General features: G+C 39.4%; 1 protein-coding gene across 1 annotated transcript; it reads right to left on the bottom strand.

Moving 5' to 3' along the window:
* Positions 1–1,291: 1,291 nt before the first annotated feature.
* LOC110571800 (mitotic checkpoint protein BUB3-like) lies at positions 1,292–2,722 on the bottom strand. The gene has a single exon (XM_044914045.1). The coding sequence runs from the start codon at positions 2,618–2,620 to the stop codon at positions 1,640–1,642; it is 981 nt and encodes a 326-aa protein (XP_044769980.1). The 5' UTR covers positions 2,621–2,722; the 3' UTR covers positions 1,292–1,639.
* Positions 2,723–22,507: the final 19,785 nt, after the last annotated feature.

The following is a 22,507-nucleotide window of genomic DNA, read 5'->3' on the forward strand; positions in this document are numbered from 1 at the left end:
GTCATGATCCCGGGGTCCTGGGATCGAGCCCCACATCGGGCTCTCTGCTCCACGGGAGCCTGCTTCTCCCTCTCCCACCACCACCCCCACCCCCCCCGCTTGTGTTCCCTCTCTCGCTGTGTCTCTCTCTGTCAAATAAATAAATAAATAATCTTAAAAATAAAAGATAAACAGAACATCCCTATGTAATTGTAAAATTACTCATAATGGAAATTTTAAAAACTGTTTTTAATTGAGTAAAAAGGCTAAAACTCTATGGGATAAACAACCACCTCAGGATATTAGAAACAAACAGTGAAATAAACAGAAAGAAAGTAGTAGAAAAGAAATAATAAGAACAGAAATACATGAAATAGAAAAAATACTTAGTAGGAACAATAAAGCCAATAGTTGGTTCTTTGAGAAGACTGATAAAGTTGTCAAATCTTTAGTGATACCACAAGAGAGAGAGACAGACAGAGACAGAGAGAATAAATATACACACACACATAAACTATCAAGAATGAAAAGGAGCATTCTACTCCAGATATTGCAGACACTGAAAAAATCGCAAAGGATACAATGAATGGCTTAGTACCAATACATTTGAAAATGTAATAAATTATATGGAGGGGTGCCTGGGTGATAGTATAAAAAACCTGAATAATCCTATAACCATTAAAAAGTTGAATCATTCATAGAAAATCCAGGGGGTGCCTGGGTGGCTCAGTCGTTAAGCGTCTGCCTTCGGTCCAGGTCATGATCCCAGAGTCCTGGGATGGAGCCCTGCATCAGGCTCCCTGCTCAGTGAGAAGCCTGCTTCTCCCTCTCCCACTCCCCCTGCTTGTGTTCCCTCTCTCGCTGTGTCTCTCTCTGTCAAATAAATAAATAAAATCTAAAAAAAAAATCCAGAAAGAAAACTCCAGGACCGGGAGGCTTTCATGTGAGTTCTACCAATATTTTAAGGAACAAGGTATTCTAATACTATATAAACATAAAATAAGAGAACAACTCTCAAATTCATAATAAGATACTAAAACTCATCATGGACATTATGACAAAATATAATTACAGGCTAATTTGATCTATGGACATTAATTGAAAAATCTGAAGCAAAATATTAGCAAACTGAATCCAGCAATACAAAAGGATAATATAGATAACCAAACTGTATTTATCCTAGAATACAAAATTGGTTTAACATTAAAAAATAAATCAATGTAATTTGTCATACTAGTAAATGTGAAAAACCATATGATTACCTCAATATATTTAGAAGAAGCAAATAGTAAAAAAAAATCGATATGTACTCTTTTTTTTTTTTTTAAGGGTTCTGAATCTCTGATTTATTAGACAGCATGGAAATAACAGGTTTAAATTATTTTACAAAAAGAGCTCTAGCTGCTCATAAACAGCAACCGGGCTTTCTGGGGGTAAAAACAATTCTTCGGACTACCACACAAGGACACAAAGACTCCTCATCCTATACAGTCAGCATGAAAGGGCACACAGACAAGTTTTTTGTTCAGACAGAAAACAGAGAAATCCACATACTAAATAAGGTGTCCACAATGACTATAACGCATCCCTTAGGGGATAAGTATGTATTTGTAGGAAGCAAAACAAAGCTTGCCATAGAGAAACCACTTTCACGAGATGATTAGGTGGACTTGGGTTTTGTTTCTGCATCTGTCACTTGGCGAATGAAGATACCATCTTCAGGATGTTCTGTGTCATCCATTTCATACATATACGACGATGCTATTGCAAGCGTGGTCCCATCATTACTGAAGGCCAGGGATGCAATGCTGGTGGGGTATCGATGGAACTGGCACAGTCGCTTTTTGTTAAATGGATCCCAAATGTTTACAAATCCATCAGAGCCACCCGTAGCAAATGTATTGTGGATGTTGTGAAAGGAAATGGCATTGACTGGGTAAATCTGCTCGATATTGTTCTCCTTTAGTCTGTGACACTTGAAGGCATACTTCTTCTTCTGTACCTCAGGGCTTGGGTCCAAATACTCAACTGCCACTCGGCCTTCAATGGAGCTTAATACATAACCCTGCTTGTTTGGAAATGCCCGGATGCAGCGAGTCTGGTACTTGAGGCTGGACTCCCGGCGCTGTTGCACATAGCCCATGTTCCGTAAGTCCCACACCAGCACTCTGCGGCCTGCAGTGCCCACAATCAGCCGGTCTCCAGACACTGAGAGGGTATACACCTTTTCAGGCTGAGAGAAGGTCCCTGCATTACAAGGAGTTCTGGGATCCCACAGTTTAACTGTCTGGTCCCAACTCCCTGTCACCATCACATTCACTTCAGGGCAGTATTCAACACATCTGATAGGGGCATCATGGGTTCCAACGAGATTTTCTTGATCAGTGTTCAAATCATGCATTTTCAATTGATGATCTAATCCCCCACTCCAAGCATGTGTTGGATCATAGAAGGCGCAGTCCAGGACGGCGCCGGTGTGCTGGTACTTGAGGCGCATGGAGTTGGCCGGCACATCGTAGAGGCGCACCGACGTGTCCCAGGAGGAGACCAGCAGGTACTGGGAGGTGTTGGGGCTGAACTTCACCGAGGAGATGCCGTCCTCGGGTGGCTGGTTCAGTTTGAACTCGTTAGAACCGGTCATCTTGGGCTCCCTTTAGAAGCAACTTGGCCGCCGCTGACCGTCGCCACCACCTCCTCGCTTCCCTCCGAGCACTCCTCGATATGTACTCTTAATTTTAAGATTCATCAGACTTGAAATTAAAGGGAATTTAAAATCCATTAAAAGTTATCTATAGAAAATCTACAGCCAACATCATTCTAAGTAGTGAGACACTGAAAGCTTTCTCTCTGAAATAAGGAAAAATAAAAAGATGCTTACCATCATCCCTTCTACTCAACATTACACTGATAGTTTCTTAAAGGTTAGTTGCAATGTAGAATCTGAAATCACATCAGTGAACTATATACTCTGTTCATTTAAATCTTCTGGTCTCTAACTCGGAATGAAACATTTTTTAATATCAAGCATTGGTCGTTTGGTAAATATTGGTTCATTGAGTTACACAAATTTTCCAAATGTTAATGCATTCCCTTATATAATATCAAAAATTTCACATTTGTTAATATTGCCATTAATCTCATCAGAAAAAGATGTACTTAAGGTATAATTACTTATGATTTAATAACATTAATTTTTACTGCTTTAAAAATATTCTTAAGTGTGGGGCACCTGGATGGCTCAGTCGGTTGAGCATCTGACTCTTGGTGTCAACTCGAGTCATGATCTCAGGGTTGAGGGATCGAGCCCAGCATTGGACTCTGTCCTCCGCAGGCAGTCTGCTTGAGATTCTCTCTCTCCTTCTACCTCTGCCCCTCCCCCCACTTGCACACCCTTTCTCTCTCTCTCAAAATAAATAAATCTTTAAAAAAAAAAAAGATATTCTTAAGTGAAAGTGGCATTTTTTTGCTAAGTGGTATTGAAGAATACAATAACAATATAATAATGAATTTATGTTGTACATTGTCACGTGATTTTTCTGCATCTACTGAGATGATCATATGGCTTTTATCCTTTCTCTTATTAATGTGACATATCACCTTGATTGATTTGTGAATATTGAACCATACTTGCATCCTTGAAATAAATCCCACTTGATTATGATGAATGACTTTTTACATGTATTGTTGGACTTGGTTTGCTAATACTTTGTTGAAGATTTTTGCATTTATGTTCATCAGAGATATTGGCCTGTTGTTTACCCTTTTTGCAGTATTTTTATCTGATTTGAGTGTCAGGGTAATTCTGGCCTTCTAGAATGAATTTTAAAGCTTTCCTTCCTATTCTATTTTTTGGAATAGTTTGAGAAGCATAGGTATTAACTCTACTTTATTTTATTTTATATATAGAGAGATTGAGTGGGGGGGTGGGGGTGAGGAGGGACAGAGGGAAAGGCAGAGACAGAATGTCATTGTTAGTAATCAGTATGTTGAAATTTTCTATTTCTTCCTGATTCAGTTTAGAAGGTAATATGTTCCTGGGAATTTGTACATTTCTTCTAGGTTGTCCAATTTGTTGGCATACATTTTTCCATAATATTCTCTTATAATCCTTCATATTTCTGGGGTATTGGTTGTTATTTCTCCTTCATTTCTGAATTTATTTATTTAAATTCTCTCTGGTTTTTTCTTAATGAGTCTGGTTAATGGTGCTTCAATTTTGTTTATCTTTTCAAAGAACCAGCTCCTAGTTTCATTGATTTATTCTATTGTTTTGAAGTCTATTTTGTTTACTTCTGCTCTAATCTTTATTGTCTCTTTCCTTCTACTGGCTTTGGGCCTTGTTTGTTCTTTTTCTAGCTCCTTTAGGTATAAACTTAGGTTCTTAATTTGAGATTTTTCTTGTTTCTTGAGGTAGGCTTGTATTTCTATAATCTTCCCTCTTAGAACAGCTTTTACTGTATCCTAAGGATTTGGGACCATTGTGTTTTCATTTTCATTTCTCTCCATGTATTTTTTTTACTGTATTGTCTGACTGCCAGCCCTACCCACCAATGAAAACCTCTCAGGGGATAAGGCAGAGAGTATCCTGTAGGTCATTGCAACTGCAGCCCCAATGGATAGACTGGGGGCAGGCCTCTGGTCTGACTGTAGGCCCTGCCCATCAGTGAAAGCCTCTCAGAGGACAATGCAGGGAAGGTGCCTTGCAGTTTGGTGTGACAGCAGCCCTGGCAGACAGGCTGGGGGCAGGCATCTGGTCTGACTACTGACACCACCCAACTACAAGCCCACAGCAGCCCCAGACTGGCTCCTTAACAGCACAGGGATTAAACCCTGCCCAGTAAGCTTACAACAGGCAAGGTGAGCTATTGCAGTGGACTGGACTGAAGGCAAATGTGGCTCAGTAGGGCATATATAACCCACATAGAAGACACCCCTGAAGGACCTGGTTCTGGTGAACAGGGGGCATTGTACTACAGGGCACCACAGGACCTCTTCTTCATTAAGCCACTACTTTCAGGATCAGGAAATGTTGCTGACTTTCCTAATACATAGAAACAAACACAGAGAGTTAGACAAAACAAGGAGACAAAGGAATATGCCCCAAATGAAAGAACAGAACAAAGACACAGCAGAAAAGCCAAATGAAATGGAGATAAGCAATATGCCTGATAAAGAAATCAAAGTAATGGTCATAAACATACTGACTGAACTTGAAAACAGAAGTGGAGGAGCTCAGTGAAACCTTCAACAAAGAGATTAAAAATAAAAAAAAAGAACCAACCAGAGATGAAGAACTCAATAACTGAAATTAAAAAAACAAAAACAAAACACATTAGAGGGAATCAACAGCAGATTAGAGGATTCAGAAGAATGGATCAGTGATCTGGAAGACAGGGTATTGGAAAGGAACCAAGCTGAATGGCCAAATGAATAATAAAAAATGAGAATAAGTTAAAGGAACTCAGTGACATCATCAAGTGTGACAATATTTGCATTATAGGGATCCCAGAAGGATAAGAAAGAGAGAATGTGAAGAAAATGTATTTGAAGAAATAATAGCTGAAAACTTCCCAAATTTGGGAAAGGAAAGAAACATCCAGATCCAGGAATCACAGAGAGCCCCCAACAAAATTAACCCTCAGAGGTCCACACCACAAAACATAATAATTAAAATGGCAAAAAGTAGTAATAAAGAGAGAATTTTAAAAGCAGCAAGAGAAAGGAAAAGAGTTCTATATAAAGGAAACTGCATAAGGCTGATTTTTCAGCAGAAATTTGGCAGGCCAGAAGAGAGTGGCATGATATATTCAAAGTGCTGAAAGGAAAAAAACCTGCAACCAACAATACTCTACCTGGCAAGGTTATCACTCAGAATAGAAGGACAATTAAAGAGTTTCCCAGACAAATAAAAGTTAAAGGAGTTCATCACCATTAAACCAGCCTTACAAAAAAGATGGAAGGAAATTCTTTGAGTGAAAAGAAAAGGCCATAATCAGGAGTAAGAAAATTATGAAAGGAAAAAAATTTATAGGTAAGTGCAAACATTAATAAAAGTAGTAGATTAATCACTATAAAACCAATATGGAGATTAAAGCACGAAAGCAGTTACATCATTTATATCTATAAAAATTAGTCAAGGGTGGGTGCCTGGGTGGCCCAGTCGGTTAAGTGTCTGCCTTCAGCTCAGGTCATGATCCCTCTGTGGGGAGGCTGCTTCTCCCTCTCCCTCTGCCTGCCACTCACCCTGCTTGTGCATGCTCGCTCTCTCTGTCTCTCTCTGACCAATAAATAAATAAAACCCTTAAAAAAATAGTCAAGAGATTCACAAAATAAAAGGATGTAAAGTAAGACATCATATACAGAAAATGTGATGGGGGGGTTAAAATTTAATGATTTTAGAATGGGTTCAAATTTAAGTGACCATCAACTTAACAGAGACTGCTATATTCATGAGATGTTACATATGAACCTAAAAGTAACCACAAATCAAAAACCTATAATAGATACACAAAAAATAGGGAGAAAGGAATCCAAGCATATCACTAACGAAAGCCTTCAAACCACATGGGAAGAGAGCAAGAGAAGGAGAAAGAAACAGAGAAGGACTATAAAAACAACCATAAAGCGAGTAACAAAATGGCAGTAAGTACATACCTAGCAGTAATGACTTTAAATGTAAATTGACTAAATGCTCTAATCAAAAGACATAGGGTGACCAAATGGATAAAAAAGCAAGACCCATCTATATGCTGCCTACAAGAGATTCACTTCAGACCTAAAGACACATGCAGATTGGAAGTGAAGAGATGGAGGGGCGCCTGGGTAGCTTAGATGGTTAAGCATCCAACTCTTGGTTTTAGCTCAGGTCATGATCTCAGGGCAGCAAGATCAAGCTCTGCGTTGGGCTCTGCACTCAGCAGGGAATATGTTTGAGATTCTTTCTCCCCCTCCTTCCCTCCCCTTCTGCTCTCTCACTCTCTCTCTAAAATAAATAAATAGGGCGCCTGAGTGGCTCAGTCGTTAAGCGTCTGCCTTCGGCTCAGGTCATGATCCCAGCGTCTTGGGATCGAGTCCCACATCGGGCTCCCTGCTCGGCAGGAAGCCTGCTTCTCCCTCTCCCACTCCCCCTGCTTGTGTTCCTGCTCTCGCTATCTCTCTCTCTGTCAAATAAATAAATAAAAATCTTAAAAATAAATAAATAAATAAAAAATAATAAAATAAATAAATAAATAAATAAATAAAATCTTTAAAAAAAAGAAAATGAAGAGATGGAAAAAACATTTACAATGCAAATGGAAGTGAAAATAAAGCTAGGATAACACTACTTATATCAGAAAAAATAGACTTTAAAACAAAGAACAGGGGTGCCTGAGTGGCTCAGTCATTAAGCGTCTGCCTTTGGCTCAGGTCATGATCCCAGGGTCCTGGGATCAAGCCCCGCACCGGGCTCCCTGCTCGGCGGGAAGCCTGCTTCTCCCTCCCCCACTCCCCCTGCTTGTGTTCCCTCTCTCGCTGTGTCTCTCTCTGCCAAATAAATAAATAAAAATCTTAAAAAAAAAAAAAATAACAAGAGACAAAGAAGGACACTACATAATGATAAAGGGAACAATCTTGTTGGATTTCTTCCATGCACCCAACATGGAAGCATCTAAATACATAAAGTAATATTAACAGACATAAAGGAAGCAATTGACAGTAATATAATAATAGTAGGGGACTTTAACACCCCACTTACATCAATGGATAGATTATCCAGACAGAAAACCAACAAGGAAACAGTGGCTTTAAATGACACATTGTACCAGATGGACATAACAGATATATTCAGAACATTCCACCCCAAAATAGCAAAATAAACATCCTTTTCAAGTACACGTGGAATAGTCTCCAGAATAGATCACATTAGGCCACCAAACAAGTCTCAATACATTTAAAAAGACTGAAATAGTATCATGCATCTTTTTTTAAAGATTTATTTATTTATTTTAGAGAGAGAGAGTGCGCAGGAGGAGGGGCAGAAGAAGAGTGAGGGAATCCCAAGCAAACTCCCCGCTGAGTGCAGGCCTGATGCAGGGCTTGATCTCACAACCCTGAAATTGTGACCTGAGCTGAAATCAAGAGTCGGACTCTTAACCGACTGAGCCACCCAAGCACCCATATTATGCATCTTTTCTGACCACAATGGTATAAAACTAGAAATTAATCACAAGAAAAAAATGTAGAAAGAACACAAATACAGGGAGGCTAAATAACATGCTACTAAGGAATTATGTTTTAGATGCAAGTCCTTTATTGGCTGTATCTGTAGTTAATACCTTCTCTTGTGCTGTGGCTTGGGTTTTCACTCTCTTAGGTATCATTTCATGAATAGAAGCTCCTTTTTTTTTTTTAAGATTTTATTTATTTTTTGACAGCGGAGAGAGGAACACAAGCAGGGGGAGTGGGAGAGGGAGAAGCAGGCTTCCCGCTGAGCAGGGAGACCAATGCGGGGCTCGATCCCAGGACCCTGGGACCATGACTTGAGCCAAAGGCAGGCATTTAATGAATGAGCCACCCAGGCACCCCTAAAAGTTCTTTAATATAGTCTAATTTATCAATTTTTTTATGGTTTTGCTTTTTGTACTATTTAAGAATTCTTTCTCTATCCCAAAGTTGTAAAAAATTCTTCTGTATTATCTTCCTAAACCTTATAGTTTTTTAATTAAAAACACATTATTTATGGGCGCCTGGGTGACTCAGTTGGTTAAGCGACTGCCTTCGGCTCAGGTCATGATCCCAGGGTCCTGGGATCGAGTCCCACATCAGGCTCCCAGCTCAGCAGGAAGCCTGCTTCTCCCTCTCCCACTCCCCCTGCTTGTGTTCCTGCTCTCGCTGTCTCTGTCTCTGTCAAATAAATAAATAAAATCTTTAAAAAAAAAAAAAAACACATTATTTATGTTAACATGTAATGGGTTTATTACTAAAAATAAATTAATAAATATTTTTAAATTCCTGTTTTAATTTCTAATGTAGTAATTATTGATAAATATCACCCATATAAACAAAAGCTCTATGGGGTCCTCACTGTATTAAGAGTGTAAAGGGATTTTGAGACCAAAACATTCAAGAACCACTGTCCTAGAGAAACTCTTGCATTGTGCCCTAGAGGTAAGTAAGCATAAGAATTTTCTTAGTAGCATTGTTCTAAATAGCCTGGAACTGGAAACAATTCAAATAGTCCTCAACACTACAATACATAAATTAAGTGTTGAATATTGTTACAATGGAACAGTATACAGTGGCAGAAGTGAGCAAAGTATCCTACAAGACATGGATACTTACTTATACTCAACAACATGATAAATCTAACATAATATTGAGCAAAAGAAGCAAGATAAAAAATATCTATAGTATGATCCCATTTATATAAGTTCTATAATAGGTAAAATAAAACTTTAGATTTAAGGGATGCTTACATAGCTGATAAAATATACATTCATTGGTAAATGCAGAAAAGCAATGAATAATTGCTATAAAAGTCAGAATAAAAATGTCTTTAAGCTGGCAGGGTAGAATAGGCTGGGAAGGTAGTGCTTCTGAGGAGCCTGCAAGGCTCTAGATCTGGATCATAGTACTGGTCCTATAGGTGTTCATTTAGAATTATTCTTTAAACTCTACATATATGTTTTAATGTATTTTTTTCTATATGTATTATATAGAGAGAACTTCTACATTTGAACTTCTACAAAGTTATCACATCTTTCAAAGAAATTTCACACACATTTTAAATGTCATTTCACCTTACAATCACTCCTGTGGTTCCTATAAAAAACAAACAAACAAATAAAAACACAACACCTGTGTATATTAGTCAGACCTTCCCACCCAGAAAGGAAATAGTTTGTGCAAACTTGGTAATTTGAGGAGAGTTTAATAAAGGGACTATTTACAAAAGTGTGGGCTGGGTGTAAGGAACCCAAAAGTGATAATAAAATGCCCAAGTATTAGTAACTTAGGAATACCATTACCAGTCACAGGCTTGAAGGGGCAAGGAAAGAAAGCCATTACTAGAACCAGGAGATAGGGCCTTGTGAGGACCGCTGCTTAGCAGGAGCTCCGACCTCTAGTGGAAGGATGCAGCCAGCTCACAGTACAGTGATTTTTTAGAAGGGCATAAATACTCTGACCTTACTCTTCTTTCTTTCCTCTGTCTTTGCTCCCTTTTGTCAAACCCATAAGGAAACCAGAGGGCAAGAGAACCTATTGGTGCTGTGCATTTATGTCAACCTCCCACGGAACACAGCAGAAAGAAGGGTAGAAGGTAGACCTGGAATGATGAGAAGTTGGTCATATGTCCCCCGAACCTAAAATGTCAACCACCTCCATTGTTTTCCTTGTAAAGTAGCAGGCACGGGGGACGGAAAAATGACCAAGTACATAACACACAGCTTGCATGATCCCTGCTTCTGGGGCAGGCCACAGGGTTTAAGCAGGTACTCAAGGCTACCTTCTATCTGCCATTTCTGTTTTTCTCTTCTATCAGCACATTGGCTAATTTTTTTTTTTTAACCTCTCTCTGTGTGCCAGGCTGCAAGAAGAAAGATGGTTTTGCCTGCTTTTCTAAAGTAGGTTCAGAGAAACCTGAACTTCATGCATGTGGGATATGAGGCATTGATAGTCTTGTCTATATTAGGCTTCCAGTGAGCAGACTTGGCCATTGGGCCAAAGAGTGCTAAGAGGTTGTGCATTGAATCCCTAAGTTCTAAACAGAACCCTCCCTACCCCATCCCCATCATGCAGCAGCAAGGTAATTACTGTTGAGAAGGATATATCATCACCCCTTCTCTGTATATTGGTTCTATGGCCTGAGGAACCCCTAATAATGAACAGGAGAAAGTCAACTTACATTACATTGGAACCATGTCTATTATGCTTCCAATTTTTCATATGAGGACACTGAAGCCAAGAGAATTTGAGATATTCACCTAAGGCTGCATAGTTAGTACAAGAGCAGAGAGTAAAAGCTCAGCCTCCTGACTTTAAGGCTAATTTGTTTCCCACACACTGAAGGACCACATCTGTGTCTGATCACTCTGCCAGGCGGACATGGAAAGTAGCAGTAACATAATGTTAGACTCCGATAAAGGTGACTCAGGGGAGGGAGAAACACATAGTAGCAGATGTCCTCTAAATATTAAGGCACCATGGGGAATAATAAGACATTTGTCATCCTGCTGTCTCATTGTGCCAAGCTACAGAATTGAAGATGTTTTTGCCCTGTGTTTTTCCAAAGTAGGGCCTTTTCCAAAACACTGCAGTGTGATGACTACTCAAGTGCATTTTAATGTGTTTGCTAATGAATTTTCTTGGTATTGGAAAAAATACCATTTTTTTTTTTTGTAATGTCTCCTCTCCATTCCCCCAATGGAGGAGTTCACATTGGTTTTTGTTTTTTTGTTTTTGTTGTTTTGTTTTTTAGTCACAGAGAAGTCTACTTAGTGAAGCAATAAGGCTATTGCTCATCTATAAAACACCATCAAAATGGATATTCTAGTGAACCCGTAGAGATTTCATGAATCATGCTAGGGAAGTTCATAAGTGATTCTGCATTTTAGGATTTCCATAGCCTTTCTGGGACTAATTAAACTGGTCCATAATTGAAGAAATGAGAATGAATTACCCAAAGTGGAAACTTGGTTTGTTTGTTTGTTTGTTTAAGATTTTATTTATTTATTCATGAGAGACAGAGAGAGAGAGAGAAGCAGAGGGAGAAGCAGGCTCCCAAGGAGCAGGGAGCCCGATGCGGAACTCGATCCCAGGACCCTGGGATCATGACCTGAGCCGAAGGCAGACGCCCAACCATCTGAGCCACCCAGGCGCCCTGGAAACTTGGTTTGTAAGAGTCGGTGTCTCTTCAACTTAGTGACTTGAAAATGGCAATCACGGTTTTATTGTTTTCATGATATTTTTAATTTCTGGGTTTTAAGATAGAATTCACGTTGTCTCTCAAGCTAAGTTAGATGGAATGAAGAACTTTGTTACAAAACTTTGTTTAAAACAAAAGAGTAGAGGTTGGAAATAAATGGTTTATAAACACACTCCATTATAAGATGAGTGATGGGGCTTTAAATAACTTGGTCACATTAGTCAATGGTGGGTTGGCATGCCTTGCTAAGCTTCCTGCAATCAATCAATCAATTAATGTTATAAATGAGTGCAAGATTTAGTCATCAGGAATATGTAATACAGCATTTTATTTAGGGCTTTCAATGCTTTATATTAAAGGAGAAACTGGGCCCCTGGGTGGCTCAGTCCATTAAGCAGCAGATCTTTGGCCTCAGGTCATGATCTCAGGGTCCTGGGATCGAGCCCCACATCGGGCTCCCTGCTCAGCGGGGAGTCTGTTTCTCCCTCTCCCTCTGCCATGTCCTCCTGCTTGTGTTCTCTCTCTCTCAAATAAATAAATAAATAAATAAATAAATAAATAAATAAATAAATCTTTTTTTTAAAAAAAGGAGAAACTAACTGGTGGGGAGGAATGAAGTCCATTCTTAAGTTGGTGGGGAAAGATGTTTATGGATAGGACAGTTTTTCACACATATCAGAGCATATAAGTTCAGTGGATGCCTTTTTTCCTCATCAGAAGTGAAAAAGCAGCCACCATTGAAAAAATAGTATTCATCATTTTTTAAGTGAAGTACACTAATCTTATGGTTCAATTTCATAAGTTTTGACAGTTGTACACACCCATGCAACTAGAACCTAAAGTTCCAGAAAGTTCCCTCACCCTCTTGTCCCCTTCTCATTAAACACCCTTCCTTCTCACCAAGGCAACCACTTTCTGATTTCTATTACCATAGATCAGTTTCCTATTCTTGGACTTCATATAAATGGTGTCATACCATATATATTATTTTGTGTCTGGTTTCTTTCAGTCAACATGTGTCTAGATTCATTCATGATTTTGCATGTATCAGTAGCTCATTCCTTTTATGACTAAATAGGAATTTCTCTGTATTTCTCCGAATGAATATATCACAATTTGTTTATCCATTTCTTGTGGATGGACATTTGTATTATTTTTCATTTTTAGCTATTATGAATACAACAGCTATGAGCATCTTATATAAGCCTTTTGGGGGACATATCATTTAATTTCTCTTGGGTATATACTTAGGAACAGAATTGATGGTCACATGGCAGCTCTATGTTTAATCATTTGAGAAACTGCCAGACTGTTTTCCAAAGCAGCTGCATCATTTTACATTCCCACCAACAATGTGAACAGGTTCCAATATCTCCATATCCTTGCCAATACTGGTTTTCATATTTTTTTTATTAAAGCCATCCTGGGGATGTGAAGTTCTATCTCACTGTAGTTTTGGTTTGCATTTCCCTAATGGCTAATGATGTTGAGCATCTTTTCAAGAGCTTATTGGCCATTTTATATCTACTTTGGAGAAATGTCTATTATCTTAGTCTATTTGGGCTCCTATAACAGAATACCATAGGCTGGGGGTTCATAAACAACAGAAATTTATTTCTCATAGTTCGGAAATTGGGAAGTTCATGATCAAGGCACTGGGAGATTCAGCATCTGGAGAAAGCCTGCTTCCTGGTTCATAGATGGCAACCTTTTCACTGCATCCTCACATGGCAGAAGGGACAAGGGAGCCCTCTCCAGTCTCTCTACAGACCCTAATCCCATTCATGGAGGCTCTGCTCTCATGACCTAATCACTTCTCAAAGTCCCCACCTCCTCATACCACCACATTGGGGGAAGAGGTTTCCACATATGAATTTTAGAGGGATACAAATGTTCAGTCTATAGCATCTACTAGGATCTTGGGCCCACTTTTATCTGGGTTGTCTTTTTATTGTTGAGTCCTAATTGATTTTTTAACATTGGTTAACTTGAAATGAGGAAGTCTGTTGTATCAAGCAAACCTCCTTCATTTGAAAATAACAGAAAATACAACCTGTACTAGCTTAAGTATAAATGGAATTTGTTGTATCACAGAACTGGAAGTTCTTGGGGATAGTTTTGGCCTCAAGAGTGGCCTGATCCAAGCCAAAAAAAAAAAAAAAAGACAACAGGACCTGGTTTCTTCCTATCCATCTCCTGGCTCTGCTTATGCTGTGTAAGGACCCTTCTTGGACACATTCTCCAATCAAAGCAGCAAGATAACTATAGCAGCTCCAGCCTATATTCTCCCAAGTTTAGGTGAACTAGGAAGAGCACTGCTTTTCTCCCAGCAGCTTTGGCCAAAGCCTAATGGGTCCTGACTGATTATAGACCATTCCAAATTGCAGTGCCCAGGGAAATGCAGACATTGATTGATTTAGGGGGAGACATAGGCCCCATTCCTGAAGCCAGGGTTAGAGCCCACCTAAAACTCTGGATTGCAAGTGGGGAGGAGGGAGTTCTCCAGGGAGAAATTAGAATATGTTTACCAAAAGAAGAGGAAAATAGATGTTGAGATGTCAAAAACTAGCACATGTTTACTACAGTGCTTTCCAATCATGGTCTGACTACAAGTTGACATGATTTGATCTAAGCAACTAAGCCAGTTATGGCTACTGCATAAAATATTATTATTATTATTGATATAGGCATGTTGATAAAATTAGCCAGCAGTGAAATCATGAAGAAAATGACTACATTTGGAGTTAGAAGACCTTGTCTAAAGCCCTAGCTTTGCTGTTGGCTAATGCTATGACCTTGCAAAAATCACTTAACCTCCTAAACCAGATTTTTCTAGGCCATAAAAAAGGGATTACCTTAAAGTATAATTCCGGCATCATAGGGTGGCTTTAGAAATATAAATACATGAAAGTGCCCAACACATAAAGGGTACTTATTCTGAAATCCTGGGTCATAACCTTTTGTCTTCCATGTGTCCCCACCCCAGAGCAACTTCCTTCCCAGCCAGTGTTTGCTTTCCTGATGGGACCTGAGAGATTTCTCCAGAAAATCTTTGGATCCATTGCCTTATTGAACCCCAAACTGTACCCTCAGCTATGTGATTAGAGCGTGATTCTCTCAACTCTAAGAATGATTTCTGGTTGGAATGCCATTGTGGTATGGCAGACACAGACTCAACAAATATTCCTAAAATTTGTATGGAACCACAAAAGACCCCAAATAGCCAAAGCAATCTTGAAAAAGAAAAGCAAAGCTGGAGGCATCATAATTCTGGACTTCACATTATATTACAAAGCTGTAGTAATCAAAACACAAAAAATAGACACACAGATCAATGGAACAGAATAGAAAATCTAGGGACGCCTGGGTGGCTCAGTCAATCACGCAGGCTGACTCTTGATTTAGGCTCAGGTCATAATCTCAGGGTCCTGGGATCGAGCCCCACATCAGCCTCTGTGCTCAGCAGGGAATCTGCTTGAGGATTCTCTCTCTCCCTCTCCCTTTGCCTCTCCCCCAACTCATGCTTGCACTCTCTCTCTCTCTAAAATAAATAAATAAATCTTTTTTTATAAAGCTTTTATTTATTTATTTGACAGAGAGAGACACAGCGAAAGAGGGAACACAAGCATCAGGCAGAGGGAGAGGGAAAAGCAGGCCTCCCGCAGAGCAGGGAGCCCGATGCGGGGCTCAATCCCAGGACCCCGGGATCATGACCCGAGCCGAAGGCAGACGCTTAACGACTGAGCCACTCAGGCGCCCCTAAATAAATAAATCTTAATTAAAAAAAAAAAAGAATAGAGAATCCAGAAATAAACCCACAATTAATATGGTCAATTAATCTTTGACAAAGCAGGAAAGAATATCCAGTGGGAAAAAGACAGTCTCTTCAACAAGTGCCATTGGGAAAACTGGACAGCAATATACAAAAGAATGAATACTGGACCACTTTTGCACACCATACACAAAAATAAACTCAAAATGGACTAAAGACCTAAATATGAGACCCGAAACCATAAAAATCCTAGAAAAGAGCTCAGGCAGTAATTTCTCTGACCTCGGCCACAGCAACTTTTTTCTAGGTAAGTCCCCACTATCCCTTATTAAGGGAAACAAAAATAAAAATAAACTACTGGGACTACATCAAAACAAAAAGCTTCCACACAGCAAAGGAAATAATCAACAAAACTAAAAGGCAACCTACAGAATGGGAGAAGATATTTGCAAATGACATATCCAATAAAGGGTTAGTATCCAAAATACATAAAGAACTTAGAAAACACAACACCCAAAAAACAAATAATCCAATTAAAAATGGGCAGAAGGCATGAACAGACATTTCTCCAAAGAAGACATGCCAAAGGCCAACAGACACATGAAAAGATGCTCATCATCACTCATCCGCAGGGAAATGCAAATCAAAACTACAATGAGATATCACCTCACACCTGTCAGAATGGCTTAAATCAAAAACACAAGAAACAACAGGTGTTGGTGAGGATGTGAAGACAGGGGAGCCATCCCGTACTGTTGGTGGGAAAGCAAACTGGCCTAGCCACTCTGGAAAACAGTATGGAGGTTTCTCAAAAAGTTAAAAATAGAACTAGCATATGATCCAGCAATCACACCATTGGGTATTTACCCAAATAATACAAAAACACTAAATCAAAGGGATACATGAACCCCTATGTTTATAGCAGCATTATTTACAATAGCCAAACTATGGAAACAGCCCAAGTGTTCACTGATTGATGAATGGAATATTATTCGGCCATAAAAAGAATGAAATCTTGCCATTTGTAACAACATGGATAGATTTAGAGGGTATAATGCTAAGTGAAATAAGTCAGTCAGAGAAAGACAAATAGCATAAGATTTCACTCCTATGTGGAATTTAAGAAACAAATAAGCCAAGGGGAAAAGAGAGTGAGGAAACCAAGAAACAGACTCTTAACTATAGAGAACAAGCTGACGGTTACCAGAGGGGAGGTGGGTGGAGGGATGAGGGAAATAGGTGATGGGGATTAAGGAGTGCACTTGTTGTCATGAACATGGGGTGATTAAAATAAAAACTTAAAGAACAACAACAACAACAAAAAGGAGTCCCATGTCGTATAACAGTGGTCATACTCAAGTATCTCTGCCATACTCAGTCTTTGGCTGAGGACTGCCTGGGAGAAAATACTTATGCCTCAGATGCTGGGGTGGATCCAGAAAGTGCTCCAGCTGGAAACTCTCAGCTCTCTGCACTCCTTGAAGCAGGTTCTTTCTTGAAAAGAAGTGTGAGTGACACACCCTATGAGGCCACAAGCCCTGACATCCAACTGGCCATTCTGCTCATGCCTAGAATCATACTCACAGAAGGGAGGTCAAGTGCTATTGTGCTCCACAGAAATGCCTTGGCTTCCTTTATGATTCCCTTGGGTGAACTCTTAGTCATTCTATCCTTTAGATTTCTTCTCTTCGACATATTTCCTCTGCTTGGAACGCTTTTCCTTTAGACACTCTGATGACTTGCTCCCTTGTCTCTCTCAGATCTCTCTGCTCACAGGTGACCCTAGTGACACCTCAGTTCTTCTCTAATTACAACAGCAACCCCCTTGCAAGCCTCATTCCTCCTCCTGGCTTGATTTTTCCCCCTAGCACTTGCCCCATAGGACTAAAAAAGTTTGTTTCTATATCACGTGTCTTCTTTGATCAGAATATAATTGATGTCAAGTCAGGAAATTTTGTCTGCTGCTCTACCCCTAGTGCCTACAATAGTGACTGGCACCTACAAATGCCATGAAATGTATGTCAAAGGAAAGAAAGAAAGAAAGAAGGAATAAAACTGATGTAACCACACAAATCATCTAAAAGTTGGTAGATATCACTAAACCTTTCTCTTTCTGATGCAGATTTCATATCTAAGATCACTTAACATTTCAATGAAGGTCAAGCATCTAACTTCTCGCAAGTCGAGACACTTGCAAAACTGTATCATTAAAATTCGGAACTATAAATGAAGAAGAAAAAACACATTAACTACTTTCTTGCATTGGTACCATGTTACATGCGTACCAATGCAAGATACGTTACGTTATTTCATTTACTTCTCCGAATACTATTTTTGAAATAGGGGTTCTCATCCCTACTTTATGGGCAAGGAGACTAAAGTCCAAAGAAAGTGCCCAACATTACATACACAACTGGAAGTGTGGAATTTAAATTCCAGATTTGCCTGATAGCAACAAACAAAGGACAGATTTTAATGCTAAATGAGGGGAAAGTGGCCTGGGTGCTTGGGTGACTCTGTCAGTTTAGTGTCCAACTCTTGATTTCGGTTCAGGTCATGCGTGATCTCAGGGTCGTGGTCATGATCTCAGGGTCGTGAGATTGAGCCCTCTATCGGGCTCTGCACTCAGTGCGAGGTCTGCCTGAGATCCTCTCCCTCTTCTCCCCCCACTCACGTGCACTCTCTCTCAAATAAATAAATAAATAAATCTTTAAAAAAAATAAATGAGGGGAAAGTGGCCAAATTCCCTCAAAGTTGCCAGTAAAAATAAGAATAAAATTAAAGAGTGCTATTAAAGAGGACAGTTACTTTTACTATGCATGAGCTTCAATGCTCAGTATCACAGTTAGTCCAAGGGAGATACCATCTTCTTACATTGGGTTTGTTTTTCCTTTATAGACTGTTAAAGACTGAATGTTTGTGTCCCCACAAAATGTGTATGTTGAAGCCCTAACCCCCAGTGTAATGGTATTAGGAAGTAGAGCCTTTGGAAGGTAATTAGGTTTGGATGAAGTAGGGAAGGTAGAGCCCCATGATTGGATTAATACTCTTAGAAAAAGTGGAAGAATGATCAGTGCACCAGCTCCCTGAGCCATGTGAGGACACAGCAAGAAGGGGGCCACGTGCAAGCCAGAAGGAGACCTCTCACCAGGAGCTGAACTGGCTTGTTATTTGATCTTGGACTTTCAGCCTCCAGAACCGTGAGAAATAAATCTCTGTTGTTGAAGCCCCCCAGTCCGTGGTATCTTATTCTAGCAGCACTAGCAGAACAAGATCAAGTCTCAGAAACACATAGCCACATAGCATCGGAAACACTCCCTTAGAAGGAAGAGCTGTTCTTACAGCAGAATGCTGCTTGGTAAAATAGAAAGACTGACGGAATATGAAAAACTTTAGTCGATGCTAAATCTAATAGATTAATATTGGATGAGGAAAAGAATATTTACATAGTTCAAAAAAATCTTCCTATAAATCACTTATTAATTACAAAGAAAATAGTATTTTGACAGTGGAGAAATCTGGCAGATGCCAGCCACCTCAACCAGTGATTCAAATTGGCATCACCACCATTAAGACAAACCAGTATTTTATAAGATTTTTTTAAAGATTTTATTTATTTATTTGAGAGAGAGAGCGTGTGCAAAAGAGCACAAGAGGGGCAGGCAGAGGGAGAAGCAGGCTTCCCACTGAGCAGGGAGTCAGCCATGGGTCTTGATCCCAGGATCCCGGGATCATGACCTGCGCTGAAGGCAGACGCTTAACCGACTGAGCCACCCAAGCGACCCAAGACAAACCAATATTGTTTGGTTTGACACACTGAAAGGGCACAATACCACTTCTGTGAAATTATTGCCAAAAAACATATAACCTGAAGGTAATCATGACGCAAGTCAGACAAATCCAAGTTGAAGGACATTCTACCAAATAACTGTCTTGTGTTTTTTTTTTTTTAAATGTCAAATTAGAGAAAATCAAAGAAAGGCTGAGAAACTGTTCCAGATTAAAGAGACATGACAACTACATGGATGCATGATCTGAAACTGGATTCTGGCTTGGGAAAATAAAATAGCTATAAAGGACATCATTGGGGCAATTAATGGAATTTGCACATGAACCATGAATTGGATAATAGTATCATATCAATGGCAAATTTCTTGTTTTGATCATTTTGCTGTGGTAATATAAGAGAATATCTTTTTCTCAGCCAGTATTCTGAAGTGTTTAGGGGTCTCCTAGCACATGACATCCCCAGTTTACTCTCAAAAGTTTCAGAAAAAAAAAGAAGTCATATACACATACCATACAGAGAGAGAGAGAATGATAAAGCAAAGGGGCCTAACTGTAAACAGTTGGTGATGCTGTGTAAAGGGCATACAGGATTCCTTATATTATTCTTACAAATTTCTTCTAAATACGAAATCATTTCAAAACTAAAAGTTACAAAAGTGTGCTTTTAATCTCAAATAAAGACCTTCTCTAGATGTTAATTTGGGGGCTGGGGAAACACTTCAGGTAATTACCATAGATTTTTCTTTCAAGCGTTTGAATTATTTTGCAAATCAAAATAAGAAACTCAGGAGAGTTCCAGAAATGCATAACGCTAATTTCTATTGGAAATGTAATCTACTCTTTTTCTCTAAGTGCTCATCAGACATTGCCTGAGTACTGGTCATTTTGTCAGAAGTGGTTGTTTGCAATGAGCCCTTTTGAGAACAGAACATTTTATGAATCCAATTTCATAAATGGAAACAAAATGTATGCAAACAATAAAGGCTGAAAGAAACAATGAATCTACTCAAAATAATTTCAAAAGACTTGGCCTCATTTTCTTAATCTTGATGTTCATTTTATAAACATTCTGTACAGGAAGCTGAGTGACAGCAGGATTGTTTAGGGAAGAGAAAGTAGGTATTTATTTTCTTATAAAGTATTTATAAATTAGACATCACACGAGGCTACTGTTTCTTCAGTTTCTTCATTTATCAGTTTTCTAAATTACCTTTTCCACTCTCTATTTCTCCACATTAGACTGTCCACCAGTGTTTATTGGGCACCTTCTAGGTGTTGTAAAAATACAAAAGAAGGCTGGGACCTGGGTCTCGGTGGCAGAGACTGCTAGTTGCCTGTTCAACATCCATTTCTTTCTCTAATAAATTACCTTTATTGTCGGGTGAATCAGTGTCCTCAGCTATAAAATATTTCCCAGCCTTCCTTGTAGATGTGGTGGCCAACGAGCCATAAACAGAAGTTATAAGGTGAGGCTTCTGGAAAAGGTTTGAAGAATTTGACTGGGAGGCCAACGCTTTCCCCTTACCCCTTTCCGCCATCTTGCCTGGAACACAAATGTGACGACTGGACTTTGAGAAGTCATCTTGTGAACACAACAGTAAGGCCTACACTGCGGGGGGTGGCGAGGGGAAGAGCTAAATGAGGCTAGGACCATGAGACTCTCAGGGTCCACATTATCACCTGGCCTGCTTTCTTGGGACTCCTTTTAAGTGAGAGAAAAATCAGCTTCTACCTTATTGAAGCCATCATGGCACTGGATCTCTGTAGCAGCTGAATGTAATTCTTAAATGATATAATCCCTGATTTCAAGAGCTAAATGAGAAGAGAAGACTAGTGCACCCAGAGCACGTGGAGAACACCTCTAGGTGGTATCGTTAGGAGTCAGCATAGGCAGAAAAAGGAAGAGCTTTAGAATCATTTACTCCAGTAGTTCAGTCCTCAGCTTGGCATTTTAGGGCATGTCACCTGGGGCAAATTATCTACCCTTTCTGACCCTTGGTTTCCTCTTTAAAAAGTGAGGATGACAATAATTACCTGGTATAGTTGTAATGAGGAGTAGAGATAATGGGCCTGACACTTAATAGGTTCTCAAAAAATGATGGTCGTAATTTATAACGTAGACAACCTCACAGAAGGATGAAATCTATATGCACTGAAATTGTCCAGAAAGCCTCAGAGAATAAGTGGGATTTTACTGGCAGTGAAGGATGGAAATGTTCAGAGTGGCTGAAAGAGAAAGGTGTTCCACATGGATAAAGGGAAAGGCAAGATGAAGCATAGGTGAAGATATGGGCATTGGCTGAAGAGAGCACAGTTGAGAGTTATAAGGAGATCAATATAACTGATACTGTAGAGTTGAGGAAAATAGAGCAGCACAGATGGGGTGGGACCAGGGTAGCAGAGAGGGGCTGGGATCAGGTGGAAAGCCAAAGAGATGTGTGTGTTAATATGAAAGAGCACAGGAGAGTCCATCAATTTTATACAAAAGGAGTGATCAGAACAGACATAATAAAAGCCCACTGCACTAAGGTGTTCAGTTATCCTAAGTGATTTTCTTTCGGAACAAGCGACAAGGAAATGAGTCAGAGTGCCAAATGGAAGGTGAATGTCTAATCCAAAAAAGTAGCCATTAATTTAATGGAAAGATTGCCTAATAGCAAACATTAATCTAGTTGTTAGAAAGGTGCTGTTGAGTCCACACAGCCACACAGCTTTCTTCCTGTGGTTTTTATATAAAATGAACTTTTGGCATTTGACAAAGGTGGTTTTCACTAAAAAAAAAATTAATCGGGCCAAGCAGACAAAATGTTTCCTTGTGCAAACCATAAAGCACCAGCAGGAACTTGCCCATTTTGATTCTAATGGTATCTTTTTCTCTATCCCATTTGAAAAATCTGCTTAGTAATGCCATTTGATTCCGGCAAATATTTCTGAACTTTCTCAAGGTAAAAGTTAAGAGGTCCATTAACCAATCCCTCCACTCTTTGGTTTTCACAGAATCACCAAAAGAAATCACCAAATGATTGTGGCTTTTCCTAGATGTTCCGGATGCAAACTGGTAA

The sequence above is a fragment of the Neomonachus schauinslandi genome, chromosome 4 (genome assembly GCF_002201575.2).
Source record: "Neomonachus schauinslandi chromosome 4, ASM220157v2, whole genome shotgun sequence".
Taxonomy (NCBI): domain Eukaryota; kingdom Metazoa; phylum Chordata; class Mammalia; order Carnivora; family Phocidae; genus Neomonachus; species Neomonachus schauinslandi.

Coding starts and splice junctions, on each gene's coding strand:
- LOC110571800 (XM_044914045.1), bottom strand. CDS start 2,620: ATGACCGGTTCTAACGAGTTCAAACTGAACCAGCCACCCGAGGACGGC.